This window comes from Pecten maximus, chromosome 11, assembly GCF_902652985.1.
Source record: "Pecten maximus chromosome 11, xPecMax1.1, whole genome shotgun sequence".
NCBI classification, from domain to species: Eukaryota; Metazoa; Mollusca; class Bivalvia; order Pectinida; family Pectinidae; genus Pecten; species Pecten maximus.
Genome location: NC_047025.1, coordinates 1,930,417 through 1,950,197, shown reverse-complemented (window position 1 = coordinate 1,950,197; position 19,781 = coordinate 1,930,417). Strand labels below are relative to the sequence as shown.

The 19,781-nt window shown below is 37.9% G+C and overlaps 1 protein-coding gene across 1 annotated transcript in view; it reads right to left on the bottom strand.

The window, feature by feature from the left end:
• Positions 1-4,127: 4,127 nt before the first annotated feature.
• LOC117338387 (aquaporin-4-like) overlaps positions 4,128-19,781 on the bottom strand; it is a 30,427-nt gene continuing 14,773 nt past the window's right edge. Inside the window, exons 2-3 of the mRNA XM_033899728.1 lie at positions 7,781-7,861; positions 4,128-5,294 (exon numbers count right to left, since the gene is read on the bottom strand). Of these exons, the coding sequence (XP_033755619.1) occupies positions 5,082-5,294; positions 7,781-7,861 (294 nt within the window). The 3' untranslated portion in view covers positions 4,128-5,081. The remainder of the gene's footprint in view (positions 5,295-7,780; positions 7,862-19,781) is intronic.

Genomic DNA, 19,781 nt, shown 5'->3' with positions numbered 1-19,781 from the left:
GACATCATACAGATGTTTCGTTCTTCTAGGACTCGTCAGTGATTCTAGGGACATCATACAAATGTTTCGTCTTTCTAGGAATTGCCAGTGATGTCAGGGACATCATACAGCTGTTTCGTCCTTCTAGGACTCGTCAGTGATGTCAGGGACATCATACAGATGTGTCGTTCTTCTAGGACTCGTCAGTGATGTCAGGGACATCATACAGATGTGTCGTTCTTCTAGGACTCGTCAGTGATGTTAGGGACATCATACAGCTGTTTCGTTCTTCTAGGGCTCGTCAGTGATTACAGGGACATCATACATATGTTTCGGCCTTCTAGGACTCGTCAGTGATGATAGGGACATCATACAGCTGTTTTGTCTATCTAGGACTCGTCAGTGATGTCAGGGACATCATACAGCTGATCTGTCCTTCTAGGACTCGTCAGTGATGACACGGACATCATGCAGCTGTTTTGTCTTTCTAGGACTCGTCAGTGATGTCAGTGACATCATATAGCTGTTTTGTCTTTCTAGGAATCGTCAGTGATGTCAGGGACATCATACAGATGTTTCGTCCTTCTCAGACTCGTCAGTAATGACAGGGACATCATACAGTTGTTTCGTCCTTCTACTACGACCCGTCAGTAATGTCAGGGACATCATACAGATGTTTCGTTCTTCTAGGACTCGTCAGTGATGAGAGTGACATCATACAGCTGTATCGTCCTTCTAGGACTCGCCAGTGATGTTAGGGACATCATACAGCTGTTTCGTCCTTCTAGGACTCGTTAGTGATGAAAGTGACATCATACAGCTGTTTTGTCTCTCTAGGACTCGTCAAGGGGGCAACTATGAAGGTAGTAAAGAGTAAATGATTGGGAAGGGGAACTCCCATGGTTCGAGTTCCCATGGATGAGGGAGTATATAAAACGTGGAAATATGGACGTGGAACTCTTCTGGATTGGGAGGGGAAAACATCTCCTGGATAGGTAAGAGAGGAACTCCTCTGGATAGAGAAGGGAGAACTCTCCTGGGTGGAGAAGATGAGAGAGGGAATGTAACAAAGAACTGTCAACAAAACATGCACGAGTGGTGTGGTGTTACACTACCACCTGCAATCTCAAGGGATTATACAAAAGACACAGGAATTAAGCAACTTTAAAAACAAGTTGATATTTATATAGAGTAGAGCATAAATGAATTAATCTGCATAAATGACAATAGTAGATTAAGCAAGTGTACAGAGGTTCAAGGCCACAATGCCATTCGGTTAAAGACGTAATTCAAGAGGAGGCAAACATTGAAGGAAATAGATGCCAAAGGTGGCGGACATTTTGAAATTTTAAAAATAAAAAAAAATAGTTCTTACTTCCGTTTTCTGTGTCGAATACACAGAAGAGGAAAAAAGACAAGGAAGCAGTCTTGGTGATCGATTTCCTGGGCACATCTGTTACTAGGTGCGTGGAAAAAATGAAATTATCAGTTTCCCTAAAAATACCTTATAACATTTTTATTTATTTCATAAACATGATACATCGAGGGCATTCAGTGTAGATAACAATGAAATACATATATTCAAAATGAATTATCTCGAGGGACGCTGACAAGCATTGCTGGATGCAGTCAGGAAAATGGTGATGGATTTATGAAGTCCTTTTCTATAGATATACCGTCTGCACATTACCCATTAACCATGCTTACGATAGCAATTTGTCTTAATTAACCATATTTTGTGTGGTTCCCAAAATCATGTTCCAAATACGAAGGCTTTGTTATCGACACTCCCAAGGATTATGCTTAAGGGTTTACCAGAGTGAACAATTAATTCTCGAATTGAAAAGAACGCTAATGATATCGGCAGAAAAAGGAGTTCCAAGCCTAGAAGGGATATTTTCTATCGCTTCTTTCTGGGGCAATCAGCATAACAAATCGATCGTCAGTTCATACCGTAAAATAGATTTGTTTCTTTAGGAGGTGTAATTCTAGAGAAATCTCACAGTCGCGTCATAAGTGGTTCCGAAATAGCAGGATATGTTTTACTGTTTCTCGGCATTGATCCATACTGTATTATGTAGTCACTATTGGTACCGAGAGGTTTGTTATCTGAGGTAACGGTAGGTTGGCACTCGATATGGTATTGACTTCATGTTATTGGAAATGTGATTGACATAACATCGTGTATGTTATTCCTGTAAAACGACTTGTAATTGTATGAGATATAAGGACTTAGTCTGAAATAAAAACCACGGAAAAAAAAAAACAAAAACAAAAACAAAAACGAAAAAAACAAAAAAAAAAAAAAAAAAAAAACAACAACAAAAAACAATAAAAAAAACAATAAAAAAACAATAAAAAAAAACCAACAACAAATAAACAAACTAAAAAGGAAAGAGGGAATCACGAATGGGAGAAAAAAGTTGTCAATAACAATAAATAAAACAAGAACATGGTATAACTATAAAAATGTATTTGCGGTTTATCTGTTTTGTTAATGACATCTTATCCTCTGTCTCAAATACATGTAACTACCGACATCATGAACTCACCCTTTCTCGTACACAACGTTAAATAAAAATGCTAATTCAAAAATAATTTTCAGTTTTCAATTTCGAAGCTTTTGCGTTTTGAAATAAAGAAGCCAGATGATTAGAATGGAGGCGTGTCACATTATCAAACGATGTATGAATTGCCGAGGTCGATTTACTATGGCATTTGGCATAGTTCTATTGAAATACAGAAGGGAGGGGATGGGGGGTCCACTCTACAAATATCACAAATACTGTTATGGGGGCAGTAGATAAACAAACTGTGGTTCCGTCGATGGGTCCTGTTAAGTCGAGGTCACTTTAAGGCGCCTTCTTCGATCAACATACACTGTAACACTGCAGGTCTTATTCCTAATAGATTTTCCAGTCTACAATCAACAACATTTGTCGCAGAAACTAAAAACAGATTTTTGCCCGATATGACACGGAACGAGAGAGATACCTCTGGGGTCAGAGAATGTTGTTTATTTTTCATCCGATATACATATCTTACAGTTTAAATATAAACACACTGTACATACCGGTAGCGTAACTGAAATATATACATTTTTATGAATGGAATTGATTTGTAGACAATCATATCATAAACGTCAATTAAAGAGACTATTTCTCTAAATGGTGCGATCAGAAGAACACGGACTTGGTCCTGATTTCTATTGCAATCTATAATAAGGCCTCACGATCTGTATCTTACGTCATCAATCGCTGTCTTTACTCCATTGACTGCCCTGCAAGTAGGGCCTAAGAATTGTACCTGCTGCCCCCATTGCATGATCGTAAGAGGCAACTAAACTTGGGATCTTATCTTTTCTCTTCTTTCTGAACAACTTTCTTCTTCCTAATGTCTCCCTTGATAATGCCTCACTTTTAGCCTTCAGTTGAGCGTTCGCCGCTGTGAGGAAGGCTTTGGGCTCTGTCCCCTAGCCGAGACATACCAGAGTCTTTAAAAATAGTAGTTGCTAAAAATGGTAGTTGCTGCTCCTGCTTAGCGCTCAGCATATTAGGAGTGGAACGACTGGTTCGCCCGTTGTCAGTATAATGTGACCGGGTGGGGTGTGCTGATGGGTGTCTTCGGCAGTATGCTTCAGTGAGGTAGCACTATAAATCGGCAAAAGTTCCGGCCTATCGCAGTCTCCAAAATCACACATACGCACTCGCCACACGCACGCATGTCGCACGCACGGTAGACCGTCCTTAAATGACCTTAGCTGCTAATAGGACGTTAAACAAAATAAACCAAACCAAACCAAACCAAATACTCCATGGATTTCGATAACCATTTTTCATCGTGCCGAAAGGCCAAGTCCTTGTCTTTCTGTGTATTATGTGGAAAAATTGGCTAAATTTGTATGCGAGTTCGATAACGGCGATGTCAGTAAGTCTTGAAAACGAATTGAAGTACATCATCTTTGTCCTGATTATTTGCAATCATCTACTGAAACAAATTCCGCATTACATTTCATTATTTGAAATCACAATCAACCAGCAGTGCTGTTTTGGGACACTACATTTGAAATTTCAAACAAGATGATTTCACATATGATTTCTCATTATGCTGCACTGAAACCTGTTTTTAGGTATTATACTCAAGCAGGCCAGAGAACAGACATTTTTATTCACAAAAACCGTTTCCATGGTAACGTTTGAATACAGGTTTTCATATAAAATCGCATGATACAATATCAAATCATTGTCACATTGCGTGATGTTGCTAGCAGTATTTGTCACGTGATCGGTAACCGGTAGCCTAGTTCGGTCCATTTTCCACCAGAGGTCGTCTGCTCAATGCCGTTCGGTATATTTTTAACATGTCAGATCGAGAAGAAACTGTCGACTGATAACATACCCATTCAATAAAGCGGTGCAATTTAATCATCACATTATATTTTAAATGTAGTCATCAGTTATCAATCACATACTTTTTAACCCAATCCTCTGAGAAGCACTGCTGTATCATTATATTTTCAATGAAAGAAACAATTTTGATTGAACAGCCAGCAAGCCATGTATTTCTGTTCAATGATGGAACTTTTGCTAATCATTCTGTTCGTTAAAGCAGACAGTCAAACGTCACGATGCCGAATATCAAAAAAGTTTCGATGTCATACACACAAATGCGCCATTCAAGTTCATATGGAAGGTCAAATAACTGCGATAAAGAAGGCATGTCACTACAAATTATTGTCGAGTGGGCCAAACAACGCTTAGATGTTGTAGTACCAAAATTATAATCTAAAATGACATTATTTTGTATGGCTTTTTATTTTCAGTGATTTTAACACTTCTAAACAAAACTGGGCATTGAAGTTGACGTCATTAAGTGCAATGAATATGAATTGAAGGGGATTATTGCTAGTCGATGAAGTATGGAGTCAATTGTTGATCTTCAGACTTGCTTGTAAGTAATCCAATTCGTTGTATCCTACAATTTAAGTAGTGAATTCAAAGTTCACAATGTTACTTGACCATAACTTATGCGAACAATATCCAGTGCTTTCATTAGGGTTATTAACCAATGAAAGTCGTCAAATGATTGTTGCGGAAGTGACGTCATATTTGCAGTTCTTCCGTTGCTATGTCATGATCACATGCCAGTTCCGTTGCTATGGAGTTTGTGCTGGCACACTCCTCTTTTCGCTGTAAGCTGTAAACCTTCTGTCGCAGTGAAAACTTAAAGTTCTGGAATTGTTTGGACGAATCTTTGGTATATTCGAAAGTGAATCCACCGAGCATTCCTCCAAGTATCGGGCCCACCCAGTAAACCTGTAACGAAACAAATGTTCATCGTAAATTAACATCAGTGTCATGTTTGTATTGTTTAACGTCCTATCAACAAAAGAAAAAACAAACAAAAAGAGAGGGGGCATGGAATATGCAATTTTTGATATCAGTAATTAATAACTCAGAAAATGAATATGTCAAACTGTTAGGAATTGGTATTTATCGTTTTGCTCTCACCTCAAAGTCTACAGTATGGTGTTCCGTTAGGGCCAAATTTCTAACATCGCTCCTTCGGTCTTTCGACCTAAACGCGAAGAAGCGAAACACGATGACGAAGGAGCGACGGCACTTCGCTCCTTCGCCATCGTGTTTTCGCTCCTTCGCGTTTAGGTCGATGGAGCGAAATTGGAAATTAGTCCCCAAAGGAACACCATACTACAGACACTATTGTGATAAATATATACACACAGTGTATATAAATCATATATCCAATTTACTTATGTGGTATACCTACTGTTTTTCATGCCCTGAATATTTGTTATGTTGCCGATACGATTACATCATCCATTTATGACTAAAAGAAAACAACATGCTCCCATATAATTCTGTTGGTTTACTTAAACTGAAAATTCTGACCTTGAAAATAAAGTGAAGTTACGTCAAAATATAATGCAATAGTAATACAAACTGTCGAGTTAAAAAAGCTTCACAAAATCACGTTTTGTCAAATAACGTTGATGGATCTAAAGGGAAAAGCAAATAAATATCAATGACGATTTATCGAAGTCTCGCGAGACTTTAACCCGATATTTCAGATTACTACTGTAAAGAAGGATAATCAATCTGTGTATCAACCTGAACCGGGGTTAGTAATTGTGATGTATTAATATCATCAGCAGTATTTCAGAAAATCAACAAGTGCGGTCTGCCTTGGGAATATGAGAATAAAACAGATTGTTATGGATGAGTGATTTAGCATAACACGGGCCTGATCTACAGACAACATTGACGTGGTAATAACTGGTATTCATACCGTAGGGAAGATATAAAGATGGTTTTTTAAACAAACAACAAGGAAATAAAATAAATCTCATAGCTAAAGCTACAGGTATTTATTATTGGAAAGTAACAAAACATGAAAAACAAACACGAAGAGATTATTTGGAATTGTGAATTGGCAGAGAGTCAGAAACCTGTAACTGGTTCATAGCCTATAGAAAAACTGGGAGAATGGGATCGGAGTTATTTGCATAAAAACAAAGACATAAAATTATTATTGATTATGTAAATTTCCTCTCGCATACGTGAATATTTTTGTATTTACTACAACAAATGGAAAAGCCTCTACGTATACGTACGGTATCCTATATACGATTATGGCATGGTCATAGTGTCCACGTCATGAAAGATGTTTATGTTTGGTTGTTAGCTCCAGTGTAAGGGCATGAGACTAGAATCAGTATTTAAAATGATAATTCTACCATGTTTGCTATGCAACGCCAGTTTTGATTGGTTTAAAACCATGTATTATTTTCCAATAATACACGCTCGTGCCAATAATACACGGTCGGGAGTCACGGCTGTAACAATTTTATATATATAATATTCACCCGTTTTAACAATGGTTACTATAGCCGAGTGGGCTAATGGGTTAGTCTTTCGTTCATTTTTATCACGACGCGAGTTCGAATCCTCCGGAGGCCCACCTTTTTTTTCTTTTTTTTCTATCCTTTTTTTTTAATTTTCAAAATCAATGCCATATGAAAGATGCTCTTGATCGTAGTACTGTATTGCCTGTATATTTCATCAACAAATAATGCAATACTCAAGAAATAAATTACAAGGTTTTCTCGGGGTTTCTTTGCTGTTTTTCTTTTAGAAAGAGGTCGATCTAAGAACTAAACAGTACATGGTAGAATAGAAATAATCAACTTTGACTCGTGTATTGTTGCAGGATATACAACTCGGACTCGGATATTTTGCAATTTTAATTAATAACTCAGGCCTGCGGCCTTCGTTATTAATTCAATTGCAAAATATCCTCGTCCTCGTTGTATATCCTGCAATAATACACGAATCATCGTTAATTATTTCTTAAACAAGGAGGGAGTGAAAAATGGTAAGCTGTAACACTGATCGTCATCCTAAGCAATATATATGTCACGTGGATAAAGGCGAATTCAGATTGACGTCCTTAAGGAATTTCCAAAAATAATTCTACCTAACCAAGTCTGATGTTTGAAATAGCTCATGGCTTTACAAAAGATAACAAAAAATTAAAATAAATAAGTAAGAATATAATTTAAAGAATTTATGATGTTGACCAAGCTTTTCATAATGTGTCCTATTTCGAAATTATGCAATACATCATTTAAAGCCTTGTCGACGTTCAACTTTAATGAAAGTGAATACAGGAATACAAGAATATAGTCATTGTGTATATATGTACTACGTCACAAAAGATGTGTAGTGACGTAATACCTATTCACTGGTCACGTGATGCATACCCGTGGTCACGTGATACCTACCCAATGATCCGTCCATATATTCATGATGAGTGCGGGACCCAAGGACCGGGCAGGATTGATGCTCGCCCCAGTATATCTTATCTGTGAAAATACAAGGAAGTCAAGAAATCAAGCTGTTTATAAAACAGAAAAATGGTAAGCGGAACTCTACGACAACAATATTTACACGAAATGAGAACGGTGATTACGACAACGTTAATAAAATACTAAAATGACCCCGTGTGAAAGTGATTATATCATATCATTTTAATTCGTCTGGCCTATTTTTTCTATTTCAACTAAAACAGTGTATATTTTTTTCGGTTCACATACCTTTAATACATTTCATATACAGTCAAACTTCGATGTTCAAATCCAATTCAAATCAAAATGAATATTCTATATGAATACTTGTACCTCTATCGAGCTGTTGTTTTTAATATGATTATAAATCGTTTATATACTACATAATAATGTAAGTACTCATTTTTTTAACCTTTCTGCCAAATAAACATTATCGCGAGTCCTGATTGTGACGTCAGATTATATTTATAAATTTTAATTCTTATTAGCCTCTGATGTAGATACATATGTGTGACAGAATTTTGATAGTTAGATTCTTGATTAAAAAATCTTAAATCAGAGGAATGCATCCGATAACTTAAAATCTAAGTTCGAATTTCTTATTTCTGACTTGGAGTTACCCGCCCTTCTACTAAACAAATACAGTAATATGCTTCCCATAATGCATCTTCCAAGCACGTGACCAATGTGCTGGGGAGAGGCATTTTACTATATAATTGATAATTATGTACGTAAGACACAGTGCCTGTATGTATATGCGTGAGTTAAATTTATGTAAGTGTTTATTTTTGTTGACGGAGAAAAAAAACCACTATAGAACCTGGAAAAAATGAATGAATAAGAAAATTCCCTGCGTTATCGGAAATAATTGATCAAATCCCTACTGAAACATCAGATCTACAGATACCTCGATATAAGGGGAAAACTGTTCTGTGTGAAGTATAAGAGTGGCGATGATTTCTTCTTCAAACACGAGTTTAATCAATAATGCCTTTTTTCCAGTTGTCGTCGATGTCACTTGTATACGCAGTTCTAGCTGATAATCTAGTGTTTTCCGAGTCTTTATGAATTCATTCGTTTCAATGACTTTCAATTATAGATTTTTTGGAATGAAAATGAATACATGATTGACTTAAAAAGATAAGAGACACTCGTTCAGGTTTTACTTCGAAGTGAATGTCTATCCGCGTTCGTGTATAAGGTCTGCGCTCTTAAAGTGCCAAAAACCTTACACCATATAGACTTCGCTCGCCTGACGGTGTTAGGGGCGGTAATCGAATTGTGGTATGCTACCTAAAAGACGTTCCATAATTACACTGCACAACACGTCTATTTCAAAGCCAGAAACTTCTTTTCGGGAAATAAGAAAACGTGTACAATAATGTTCAAGAGTAGTACACGCATTAGGCATTGCAAAAGTTCAAAGCACTGTTACAACCGAAATTTAATTGAAAAGTACTGCTCTGCTGATTCCAAGATACATTTCCAATACCATGCACCTACTAAAACAGGTTTCTGAAAACACCACAGTGTCTGACATTTTCGCAATTCAGGGATGAAGATCAATATAGTTTTTAAATCTAATAACGTTGAAACTCCAAGGAAAAAATATTCGTTTAGTAAATATCGAAAGCAATTGTGCTGTCTCGAACATAACTGGAAATACGGAACCTCTATGGAGCAAGGGTTGAAACAAAGAAACTCCGTCAGAAAATGCAGGAAAAAATCAAATTCTCTCACCGAGATATGCAATCTCTATATATATATATTCTTCTTTATCGAAAATAATTAAATCCTTAAGCGTTCGATCATACCATGCCAATAATAGCGCATGTGTTCCATACACATTCTATATCAAAAACAAACAAACTCAAGCTTCGGGCTTTTCTCGCAAAACAATTTAATTAGTTGCACTTTTATCCACATGACAAAAGATAACTTAAATATTTATTTCGCAATGTTCTTGAAGTTTTCCGGAGTAAATTAGCTTTCTGTGTATCTTGTAATTGAATGATATTGATCTGTTTCAGCTAGGACTGCGAGACCTACAGCTTCTCCCATACAAGTTCACGTACCATGTACTTGGCAATATTTCTGTACAAATGCAGATATAATGTCGAAAATAAGTCTATTGATTGTGGTTAGAATTAATGAATAGTTCTTAGCTTCAAATGCATTTTGTTTTTCATGCATGGTAAATGTATTGAACATTTAACATTGGATTAACTCCAAAATTAGTAACGCGGTAGATTTTAATGAAATTAATGAAAACCGGAAAACAGAACCGTAATTCTTATATTTGAAGAGGCGAGATGACATTATGTATATAAGAATTTGTACAGCATGCCCTGGGATAACAAGAATGATAATGCCAGGCGTTTCAAAAGAGTAAGCGTTCTCCGATTCGTCGACAACACCCGTTATGAAAATCTGGGTCAAATTCAAGAAAATATATTTATACGTTATTGCAACATGTGCTTCATCCTCTGTCAGTAAATAAGTAGAAGCTTTGACCCGTGATAGTTAGAAATACCATTGTGAACACTAATTCGGAACATTTACAAAACGTTCAAACGAAGAACATAAGACAACTGACATTCCAAAACAACCAACCAAGTCGTTGTACCCCAAAGAATGATCGATTGAAAACGTTTCGTGGTAGATTTGTTATCGGGTCATTTAATGTCTTCAACTTTGGTCATTGGTTTTTAGCTCACCGGTTCTGCAACCCTGAAGTAATGCTATACTCCCGGCGTCGGCGTCGGCGTCGGCGTCCCACTCCATTTTAAAGTTTTTGGGGAAAGTTTTTGGAAAGATTCTTAGTCCAAAAGTATACACCTCACACCCTTCTAATTTGGTATATACATTTATTAGAGGTCTAGGAGTGATGATATTGCAAAATCATGCAGAAAAGAATTGTGCTTTTTTTTGGCATTTTAACAATTAATGGACTTAATTTCTTTAAAGATTTTGGGGGTAAGTTTTGGAAAGCTTGTAAGTCCACACCCTTTTTATTTGGTTTATACATCCGTTAGAGGTCTAAGAGCAATATCATGTGGCGCACAATTTCAAAATGAAATGCTTAAACATACATAAAAAATGAATGCATAGTGTGATTGCTACCGCTGGTCAGTTTTCGCAATCATTGATTGCACTTGTTGCTATTCTACAGACGGAACAATACTAGTAGATAAAACACATGTTTTAACATAGTAAGTAAAGTACAATTACAAGATACCATCATCGTTTTTCGGTATATCTTACAGACGTAAGTTCACCAAGATGATTGATACAATATTTGCAGTGTGACATTTTACTTGTTTAAGCTTTGATAATAACGTCTCAATTATAATTTCAAAATAAGAATTGGTCCCTATTTATCGTTTCGTTTCTGAGAGAAACGACCTACTAACATAACAATGTGACCGATATCATAAACATTGTATACTGTACGTTGTATCCGGTTTTTGTCAGCCGAGCTACATTGTACAATATACGTTGTACCCGGATGTTGTCAGCCGAGCTACATTGTACGATGTACGTTGTACCCGGATGTTGTCAGCCGAGCGCTAACCCTCGTGTCATAACCAGCAATATCCCATGTTTATTAGACAGCGATGATGTCATGAACCTTTTTGTCCTACAGTCTGCGATATCTGTAATCGGTTTCCACGAAACTTTGAGATACAGATGATTTGATAACACAGCCTTGTTTGTCTATGTTAGAGATAACTTTTTATATATGGATTAAAAGAACGTGCTGTGACGTCAAGCAAACTCTCGCTGCGGGCGTTACCGGAAGTCAATAACGAGGGAATGGCTATTACGACGTTCAAATGCTGACGACGTCGATTGCTTTTATCAGACAAATGTTTAGACAACAGCTCACCCGACACTCGTAAGGCATTTATCATAGGGGTTTGTTGATAAGACATCGGTCGATATGTCTATGCATGTGTCCGAAATAGTGATCATTAAGTGGGTAATTTTATTTGACAAACGACATGTAGCTTTAAACGACCTGGCAATTGTTGTTACTCTGGTGAAAACATCTTTACACTCTAGACAATCGTTGGCATTTCCGGCAAGCGCAGAAAAATCTGATATTGCCAACCGAACATGTTTGGATATTTCCGACAAGCAGCGATAAATAAATAAATGGAGGAAGCAAAATGGCCGCGCCGTCAGCTATTGTGTTTACTGCTATGGCGTTTATGAATTGTTGAAAATCGTAATTCAATTTTTAAAGGCAAATTAAAAAAATATATATAGGCAGCAAAAGATAATGGGTCTTTGCTTTAAAATAATATCAATAATTCACATATCACATACGCTAGGGTATATAAAACTAGGGAAATGAGGAGTGAAAATCTGGTGAAATGCAGTTTGGATACCATCTCTAGTTATCGCTTTACATAATTAAACAAATCAGAAATAACCCGAAGATATATTTTACACAGCGGTAAAAATAAGGATAATATTTGTTTAGATATATTTTCCGCTATAAAGTGTGTGTAAATACGGGATGTCGTCCGCCTGATCTCGTGTCTCTATCAACTGGCATGTGATATCCATGAAGATCTTCCCCTTCAAAATGTCCAAAAGCGTTGAATATGTTAACTATTTCAATAAAAAGTGTAAAGTAATATATATCGTTATGACTAAATACCAATACCACCCCTTAGACATCGCGACGATCGAGCAAAACAAATGTCTGGGCGTAAAAGAGGAATTACACATGGATATAGGATTCGAGACAACATCTGCTTCAAGCATCATGTGGTTGATTCTATAGACAGAACAGTCTGTAAATACTGAATACCGATATGTTTTATATATTTTCCCCACCATTTCCATATTTTATGAGAAACTATTGCTAGTAAATCCACTGTTTTGTCAGTGACATTCACATTTGATACCAAACACTTGTTGACCGTAACTCACGACTTATTGCGTCCGTTGTCCTTTCGAGTCTACAACGCCAACGTCTTGATTTCCCATGGCGTTTGATATTTGTGAAGCGGAGTAGACACTGATAAATTTGTGAGGTTTTTTTTCCCCACTTGGGACAATAGACTTACACAATTAAATGACAGCGAAGAAATGAAACGTACGTCTTTTAAATGCTACCTATCAACAAGGTCATACAGTATTGTTTCGGAATCCCGCACAAGATTCCTTTGAAATAAAATTAAAGCGATTTTTTTTCCACATCACCTGGAAGTATACTTAACTACAGTTGAGAGAATCGATAAACTGTTTCATTCAAACACAAGTCATTGAACGAAAACTGAAAATGAATTGCACGAAGTGAATTGTACTATCGATATTTCTTTAAACACCTATGTTTAATAACAATAAGATGATATGACTTTAATAAAAACATTCGCACTTCGGCCCAGATAATAGCTAGGATGCCATATTACATGATTCGCAAAAGATAAATCGTTAACTTAGAATAAAAGTACCTGTTGACGTGCAATGCAACAGTGTCCAAATGTGACGTTTCATTATGACGTCATTGCAAACACGATAGTAAGACAAAGTCTTCATATGAACCTATTGCCTCAATGGTAAACTTCTTAATCCACACAAAAACCCAAAAACAATAAAACAATAAATAACAAAAACAAAAACAAAACAAAAGAAAAAACAAACAAACAAACAAACAAAAAGCATGTTGCCCGGTATAAGATTACATTGGCAATGGTAACGAACTATAATATAAAATATTGGTTGTATACATTTCTGGATGGCATAAACTACCCTTCAGATCAATTTTTATTATCTATTTATTTTTCATTTTTATTTTTCATTTTTGTTGTTTATCATTAGCAGTTAGTCTTGATAATGTGTATTACATATTTTAGAACTTGGTTATAGACGCCTACATAACCGGAACGGGAAGTAATTAAAAGGTAATCTAAAAAATCTCCGGCTACAGATATCGACCTCAGAAAACGAGTAAATCGGTGGCGAGGTAAAAAAAAATAGGCCAATGTCTCGGTGGAATTGGGGGTGTAAAATTAGGTATAGTCACGCATGATGGGGTGGCTAAAATAGACTAGGCACGCAGATAGCTGTGAATATAATGAAAGTTTCTCTTGGGCGCGTCCACATGTACTTTTTGCATAGGAGTTTGGAGAATCCATAAAATTATTCTCATTCTTACCATTAATCGATTTTGAGGGGAGTACAGGATTATCCAAACACACAAGTAATGACAACCCCACTCAGATACGATTTCACTAATTGGTACAGTACATCGGTAATAACAAAAACATTGTATAAGCTATATCACGAAGCGAAGATGTTTCGTTCTCTTCGAAGCCCGTCAAGAGGTTTCATGGGCATAAAAATTGACAAGAAAGAAGCAATTGGCATTATCAAAGATGTTTTGACAGTCTACGCAGTTAGCACAATATATTGTGAAGCACTACAATGCCACACTGTCATGTATGTATGCTTCACCATCCCGGAGGACCAAGTCAACCTTGCCTGCCTTGGTCCTGAGGCTTGCGTGGTTCAATGGAACTTGGGCGTTGCTGGCCAGTGCTCTGTGAGCTCTTATTCGGTCCAACTATGCCAGAAAGGTCCAAGCTGAGGAACCGAACAAAAAGTACTTAATTCAGAGGCTCTATTTGGCGCAAAACCGTTTGGCGTGGTTTGCGTCCAATAAATCCGGAAAAGATGGTCCTGGTAGTTGAGTGGTATGGCTGTTGCTTACAAATCATGCCAGTCTGCAACACACAACTTTGGCTTCAGACATGGACTAGGAAAGTGGTAATAAGATCCCTGTATTATCAATCGGCTGGTCACGTCTTCAGACGACATTGGCTTAGAGGCAATCGCAGGAGAACCAAACGGTTGCCTTCTCTTTTATACAATTTTTTGTAACATTGACACTGGAATTCCGTGCCAACAAAAGTGTCCCCTAGTCGGGCAACGTGGATCATTGGGACATAAATAGTGAATAACAATAACACACATGTGGGTTTAGAAAAGGACTATGATGCGGATCAGCTAGACGAGTCAGAACACATGCCACAATCTACAAAGACACCAAACCAAAACCGAAAATCAAACACACCGTCAGCTACACCTAACACAAAACCTACATAACTTGGAACTTGACCTCCCCCGTTGTTCTCTTATTACCTTACCATGACCTCCAGAGATTCCGGTAAGAAAACTTCCGGGATGTCAACGATCCTGAGAATCCACGAAATAGCGGGTGAGGTTATTTCCGTCAAACCAATGAGTTATATTCATCGGGGTTTTGAACCTTAAAGGTATTTCTAGTTTAGCCGGCCTAAAGTGAAGCCACATGTTTCACTTAGTTCTTTCAAGGGGTAATCAGATGCCCAACTTTGAGGATTGCATGTCGAGAACGTCCATGTCTCAAGAGGTCAGACGGATCAAGTCAATGCGCAGCGGTCAAATAGTTAGCACAAACACATCCTTCCTAACGTTCGGAGTGCCGCAGCTACCTCAGACAGTAAGTATAGGTTACCAGAGGTACAGTGTCTCTGCCTACATCCACAAACCTCTACGATGCTGTAACTATCAAACGTAATGACATCACGATAACAGATTTCGACGGAACACCGCCTAAGAACACTGCGGGAGGACAGTCTCGAGGATGCAACGTTTACTAACAATGAAGCGACATTGTTGGTAAATGTTGCATCCTCGAAATTGTCTTGCCTGGAAGAAGAAAAGGGAAATACTCTGGGTGAAATGTACCCAGAACGCTTCCTTTCCGGAAGCCAGGGGGCAGTTGATGGTAAGTACACCGCAAACCCCACGTATGCCACGCATTCAAGTATGAAGCAGTCGACAGCAGGTACCATTTCGGTGAAGGACGCCTCCATCCATGCATTTGAGGACCAGTTTTCCTGGAGCTAAGATGCTCCCGAGATTGCAAACCAACCCAAACACATTGGAAGAGCCTCCCGCTGGAGTGCTACTCCCCAACCTCCAGAACCTTCAAAACAACCTACTAAACACAAAACACCACCACAATTGAAAGCAAAAACATGACATACCAACAAAAACCCAAGGGAAATGCCGACCGTTACGGACGGACTCTATCATAGCCGTCGGTCGACACCTCCAGTATTACCGTAAATGCAACCAAGTGACATGCAACAATGCCAGCTCAGGACTAAAGAACACCAAAGTCTACGGCACGGATCAATACTGCCCTGAATAACAAACCGGCCAAGGGTTCAGCTGACCCTATTACTTGTTGCAACAGATATAGCGTTCTTATGGACGACAGTGTACAGCATAAACCAATGTTACTGTTACCAAACAGCCTAGCCCAGGAAGTCCCAACAAAAAAAGAACAATACAATCATCCAATGGATCATACGCGGACTTAAGGAGAATATAAAAGAGTTTCATAATCTATCAAAAGAATTACGACTTTAGATATTTCTCACTCTACACTACCATTCCAACTGTAGGAAGCATAGCAGCAGGTGGTTCAGCTGTAGCTGTCCATAAAATATTCCTCACAGAATAATTAAGTTAAACACTAATTGAAAGTACATGTATGTTGCTGTCTGTGCAAAATTACATAGACAAGTAACTGTCTGTTCAATTTACCGTCCTCCAATTACTGCTTTTATTTGTTATTAGCACAATAACAACGTTTCCAAACTCTGAAAACCATTCATAATCCTTCAAGATTTTAATGGGCATAGCAGGCTGTGACGGTTCTCCAAACATAGACGAGAGAGGAAGACGTATTGGGGAATTCATATATTAAACAACTTCTGCCGTTTAAACAATACTTCCCCTACCTATTTACACCCTGCTACAGACTCTATTACCCACATCGACATATCATTATGCCATCCCGCCATTTTACTCGATTATGACTTGAAGGTAAATAATGGTATATGTGGAGTGACCACTTCCGTATTTTTCTAAAGAATATTAGAACTCCTCTTGATGATCATTTACCTCGATGGAATGTGCACAAAGCAGATTGGGTTCAATTTCTACATATCTGCAACAAGGAGCCTATCATGGACAGAATTACTAACCACCACGACCCAATCAAAACTTTTACTGAAACGCTCACTTCTATCGTCCAAAAGACAATTAAAAAAATCGCGCCAAAAACCTAAAATGTTTGTTTTATCAGAAGAACACGAAACAATCGGGCAGCTTCTCTAAGACGCTACTTGAATTGCCTAACAGCTTCAAACCACATTAATTTTAAGATTTCTCGGGCAAATGCTCGGCGATCAATTAAAGCTAGGTCAGACAACAGAAGGATCGTTATTCGTGGATGACTTCGTGACCTGTTATAGATCTAAGGACCTGCACGCGATAGAACGATGATTTCAACAGTGTTTAAACAAACAACAAACTTGGACAGACGAAAACGGCTTCAAATTCTCCAAATCCAAATCTGTGTACATGAATTTCTACCAAAAACGAAAAGCACACAATGACCAAAATCTGATGATCAAAGATCTGACACCTGATGGTCGTACAGACCAAATTTCTTGCCTCCTTTTGATTCGAAACTCTCTTTCATTCCACACATAAAGTATCCGAAGGATACGTGTTCCAAGGTGTTGGACATTAAACACATTCTGATTAGGGACCGTGAAATGCTTTTGCACATTTACAGATCACTTATTCGAACAAAACTGGATTACGGTTTTATGGTGTACGGTTCAGCGCGCAGCTCTTATCTGCAGATGACAGACCTAATCCATTACAAGTGGTTTTCTCTATAACTTTGAGCTTTTCGAGCAACACATGTACTGCCCTGCAGGTGGGGCGTAAGAATTGTACATGTACCTGCTGCCCCCATTGCATGATCGTAAGAGGCGACTAAATTTGGGATCCTATCTTTTCTCTTTTTTTTTTTATGAACAACTTTCTTCTTTCTAATATCTCCCTTGACAATGTCTCACTTTTGGCCTTTAGTTGAGCGTTCGCCCCTGTGAGGAAAGTTTCGGGTTCTGTCCCCTTGCAGAGACATACCAGAGTCCTTAAAATGGTAGTTGCTACTTCTGCTTAGCACTCAGCATTTTGGAAGTGGGACGAATGGTTTGCCTGTTGTCAGTATAATGTGACCGGATGGGGTGTACTGCCGGGTGTCTTCGGCAGTATGTTCAGTGAGGTAGCACTATAAATCGCCAAAAGTTCAAAACTATCGTAAGGAGACTTTACACGAACATACTGCAGCCTCCCAAACACACATACGCACTCACCACACGCATGCATGTCGCACGCACGGGAGGATGACCTTAGCTGTTGATAGGACGTTTAACAAAAAACTGAACAGAAAAAAACCTTGCATTACAGTTTGCAGCTCAACTAAAATCCTGCATTCGACCAAGTATACACCCAAAATACAAAAACAATACAAAAAAAACCAAAACGTATGCCAACATTTGGTATCAGAATTTCAAATCCTAAAAATAATCAAATCCAATTGACTGACACTGAATCTAACATATCTGATGGTCCCCATGCTACAAACAACATCTGATTTTTACTTTACGTTACCGGAGAGAGGTAAATTCATGTATAATACTCGAAGGACACAAATCCTCCTTTTGGGAATGGATTTTCGAATAATCCTTCTCACACGCAACTTTATACCGATGGTCCCAAATAAGGTGAGACAATTCTTGCACTTCAGTTCTACTGCCAGACGAGAAGATCTACCATCATTTCATGCATGTGACACCCCATTTATAGTGCAACATTTTGATAGAATGTTCCGATTTTCAGCACATTCGTGATAACCACTTCCAAGTCCCGGATATTAAACTCTTATCAATTCCCTGGATTCGAAGACTCTATTAAACTATCTGAAAGATATCGATCTATTCTATAGACTTTGATGTCCTTTTACCTTTAATTTACTCCCTTTGACGTTATACACATCACATTTTCTCTTTTATTATCTTCACTCCATTGTTATTTTAATTATCTCAATATATAATGTCAATTTTTTTTTTAAATCAATATTTTTGTCTGACTTTGTCTTTGTCACCCACATATTTGTTCATATGAAGGTAGCAAATGAATCACCATGGCCCTACATTACCACAGACGTCGATGGGCCGTTAAACTCAAACCTAAGCAAACAACATTGTGGTTTACATGTATTGCCCTTGTAGGGAGATATGACATGAAAACAGTTTAAAATAATAAATAACATTTTACAGTGGCAATTTTATCACTTTTGGCAAATTAAAAAGAAATCTTTAGTCAATAATCGGTGTTTTGGGTTTGGTGATCTCTTATTCACAATTGCTTTTAATGTCGTTCTGCAGCAGGTTAAAATCGCCGTCTGCTTTCTGGCTGATCTGCCATTTTTGTTGATGTTTACGTTCAGGAGAGTTCCGTATCACGAACGATAACACTGTGTGAAACCTACGAAGATCTCCGCATTGGAGAAACTTGATGCCTGCCTGGGAGACTCAAAGTTAAGACTCCCTCACATATGACACCTCCTCTGACATTGGTTCATTATTTACGTTATAATGCTATTTAATATCTAACATCACAGGTATTAACATGTGGCTTACATTCCGAAATAAGGCGCATTTGAAGAAAGAGAGTGACAGGTTGTACTATTTGTTTGTTTGTTTGTTGGGTTTATCCCCCCGTAAACAGCCAGTGTTATTTTGAAGCGGGGCCTCCTTGTAGTAGTTGGTGACTACCTCACTAAAAAACACACGGAAGGAATGTAACATGCCAAGCAGCTTCCCGAAGAACAAAACCCGACAAGGATAGGGAGCGTAGAGCCACACACCTTAGATCACCACCTGAGGTTACGTGCCAGCGTCCTTAGCGACAAAGCTGTCGCGGCAAGGGGCTAAAGGTACTGTCATACGTGTTAAATGTTTTGATTAAAGATGGTAAGAAAATATTCAAAAGTGACTGACTGAAATTT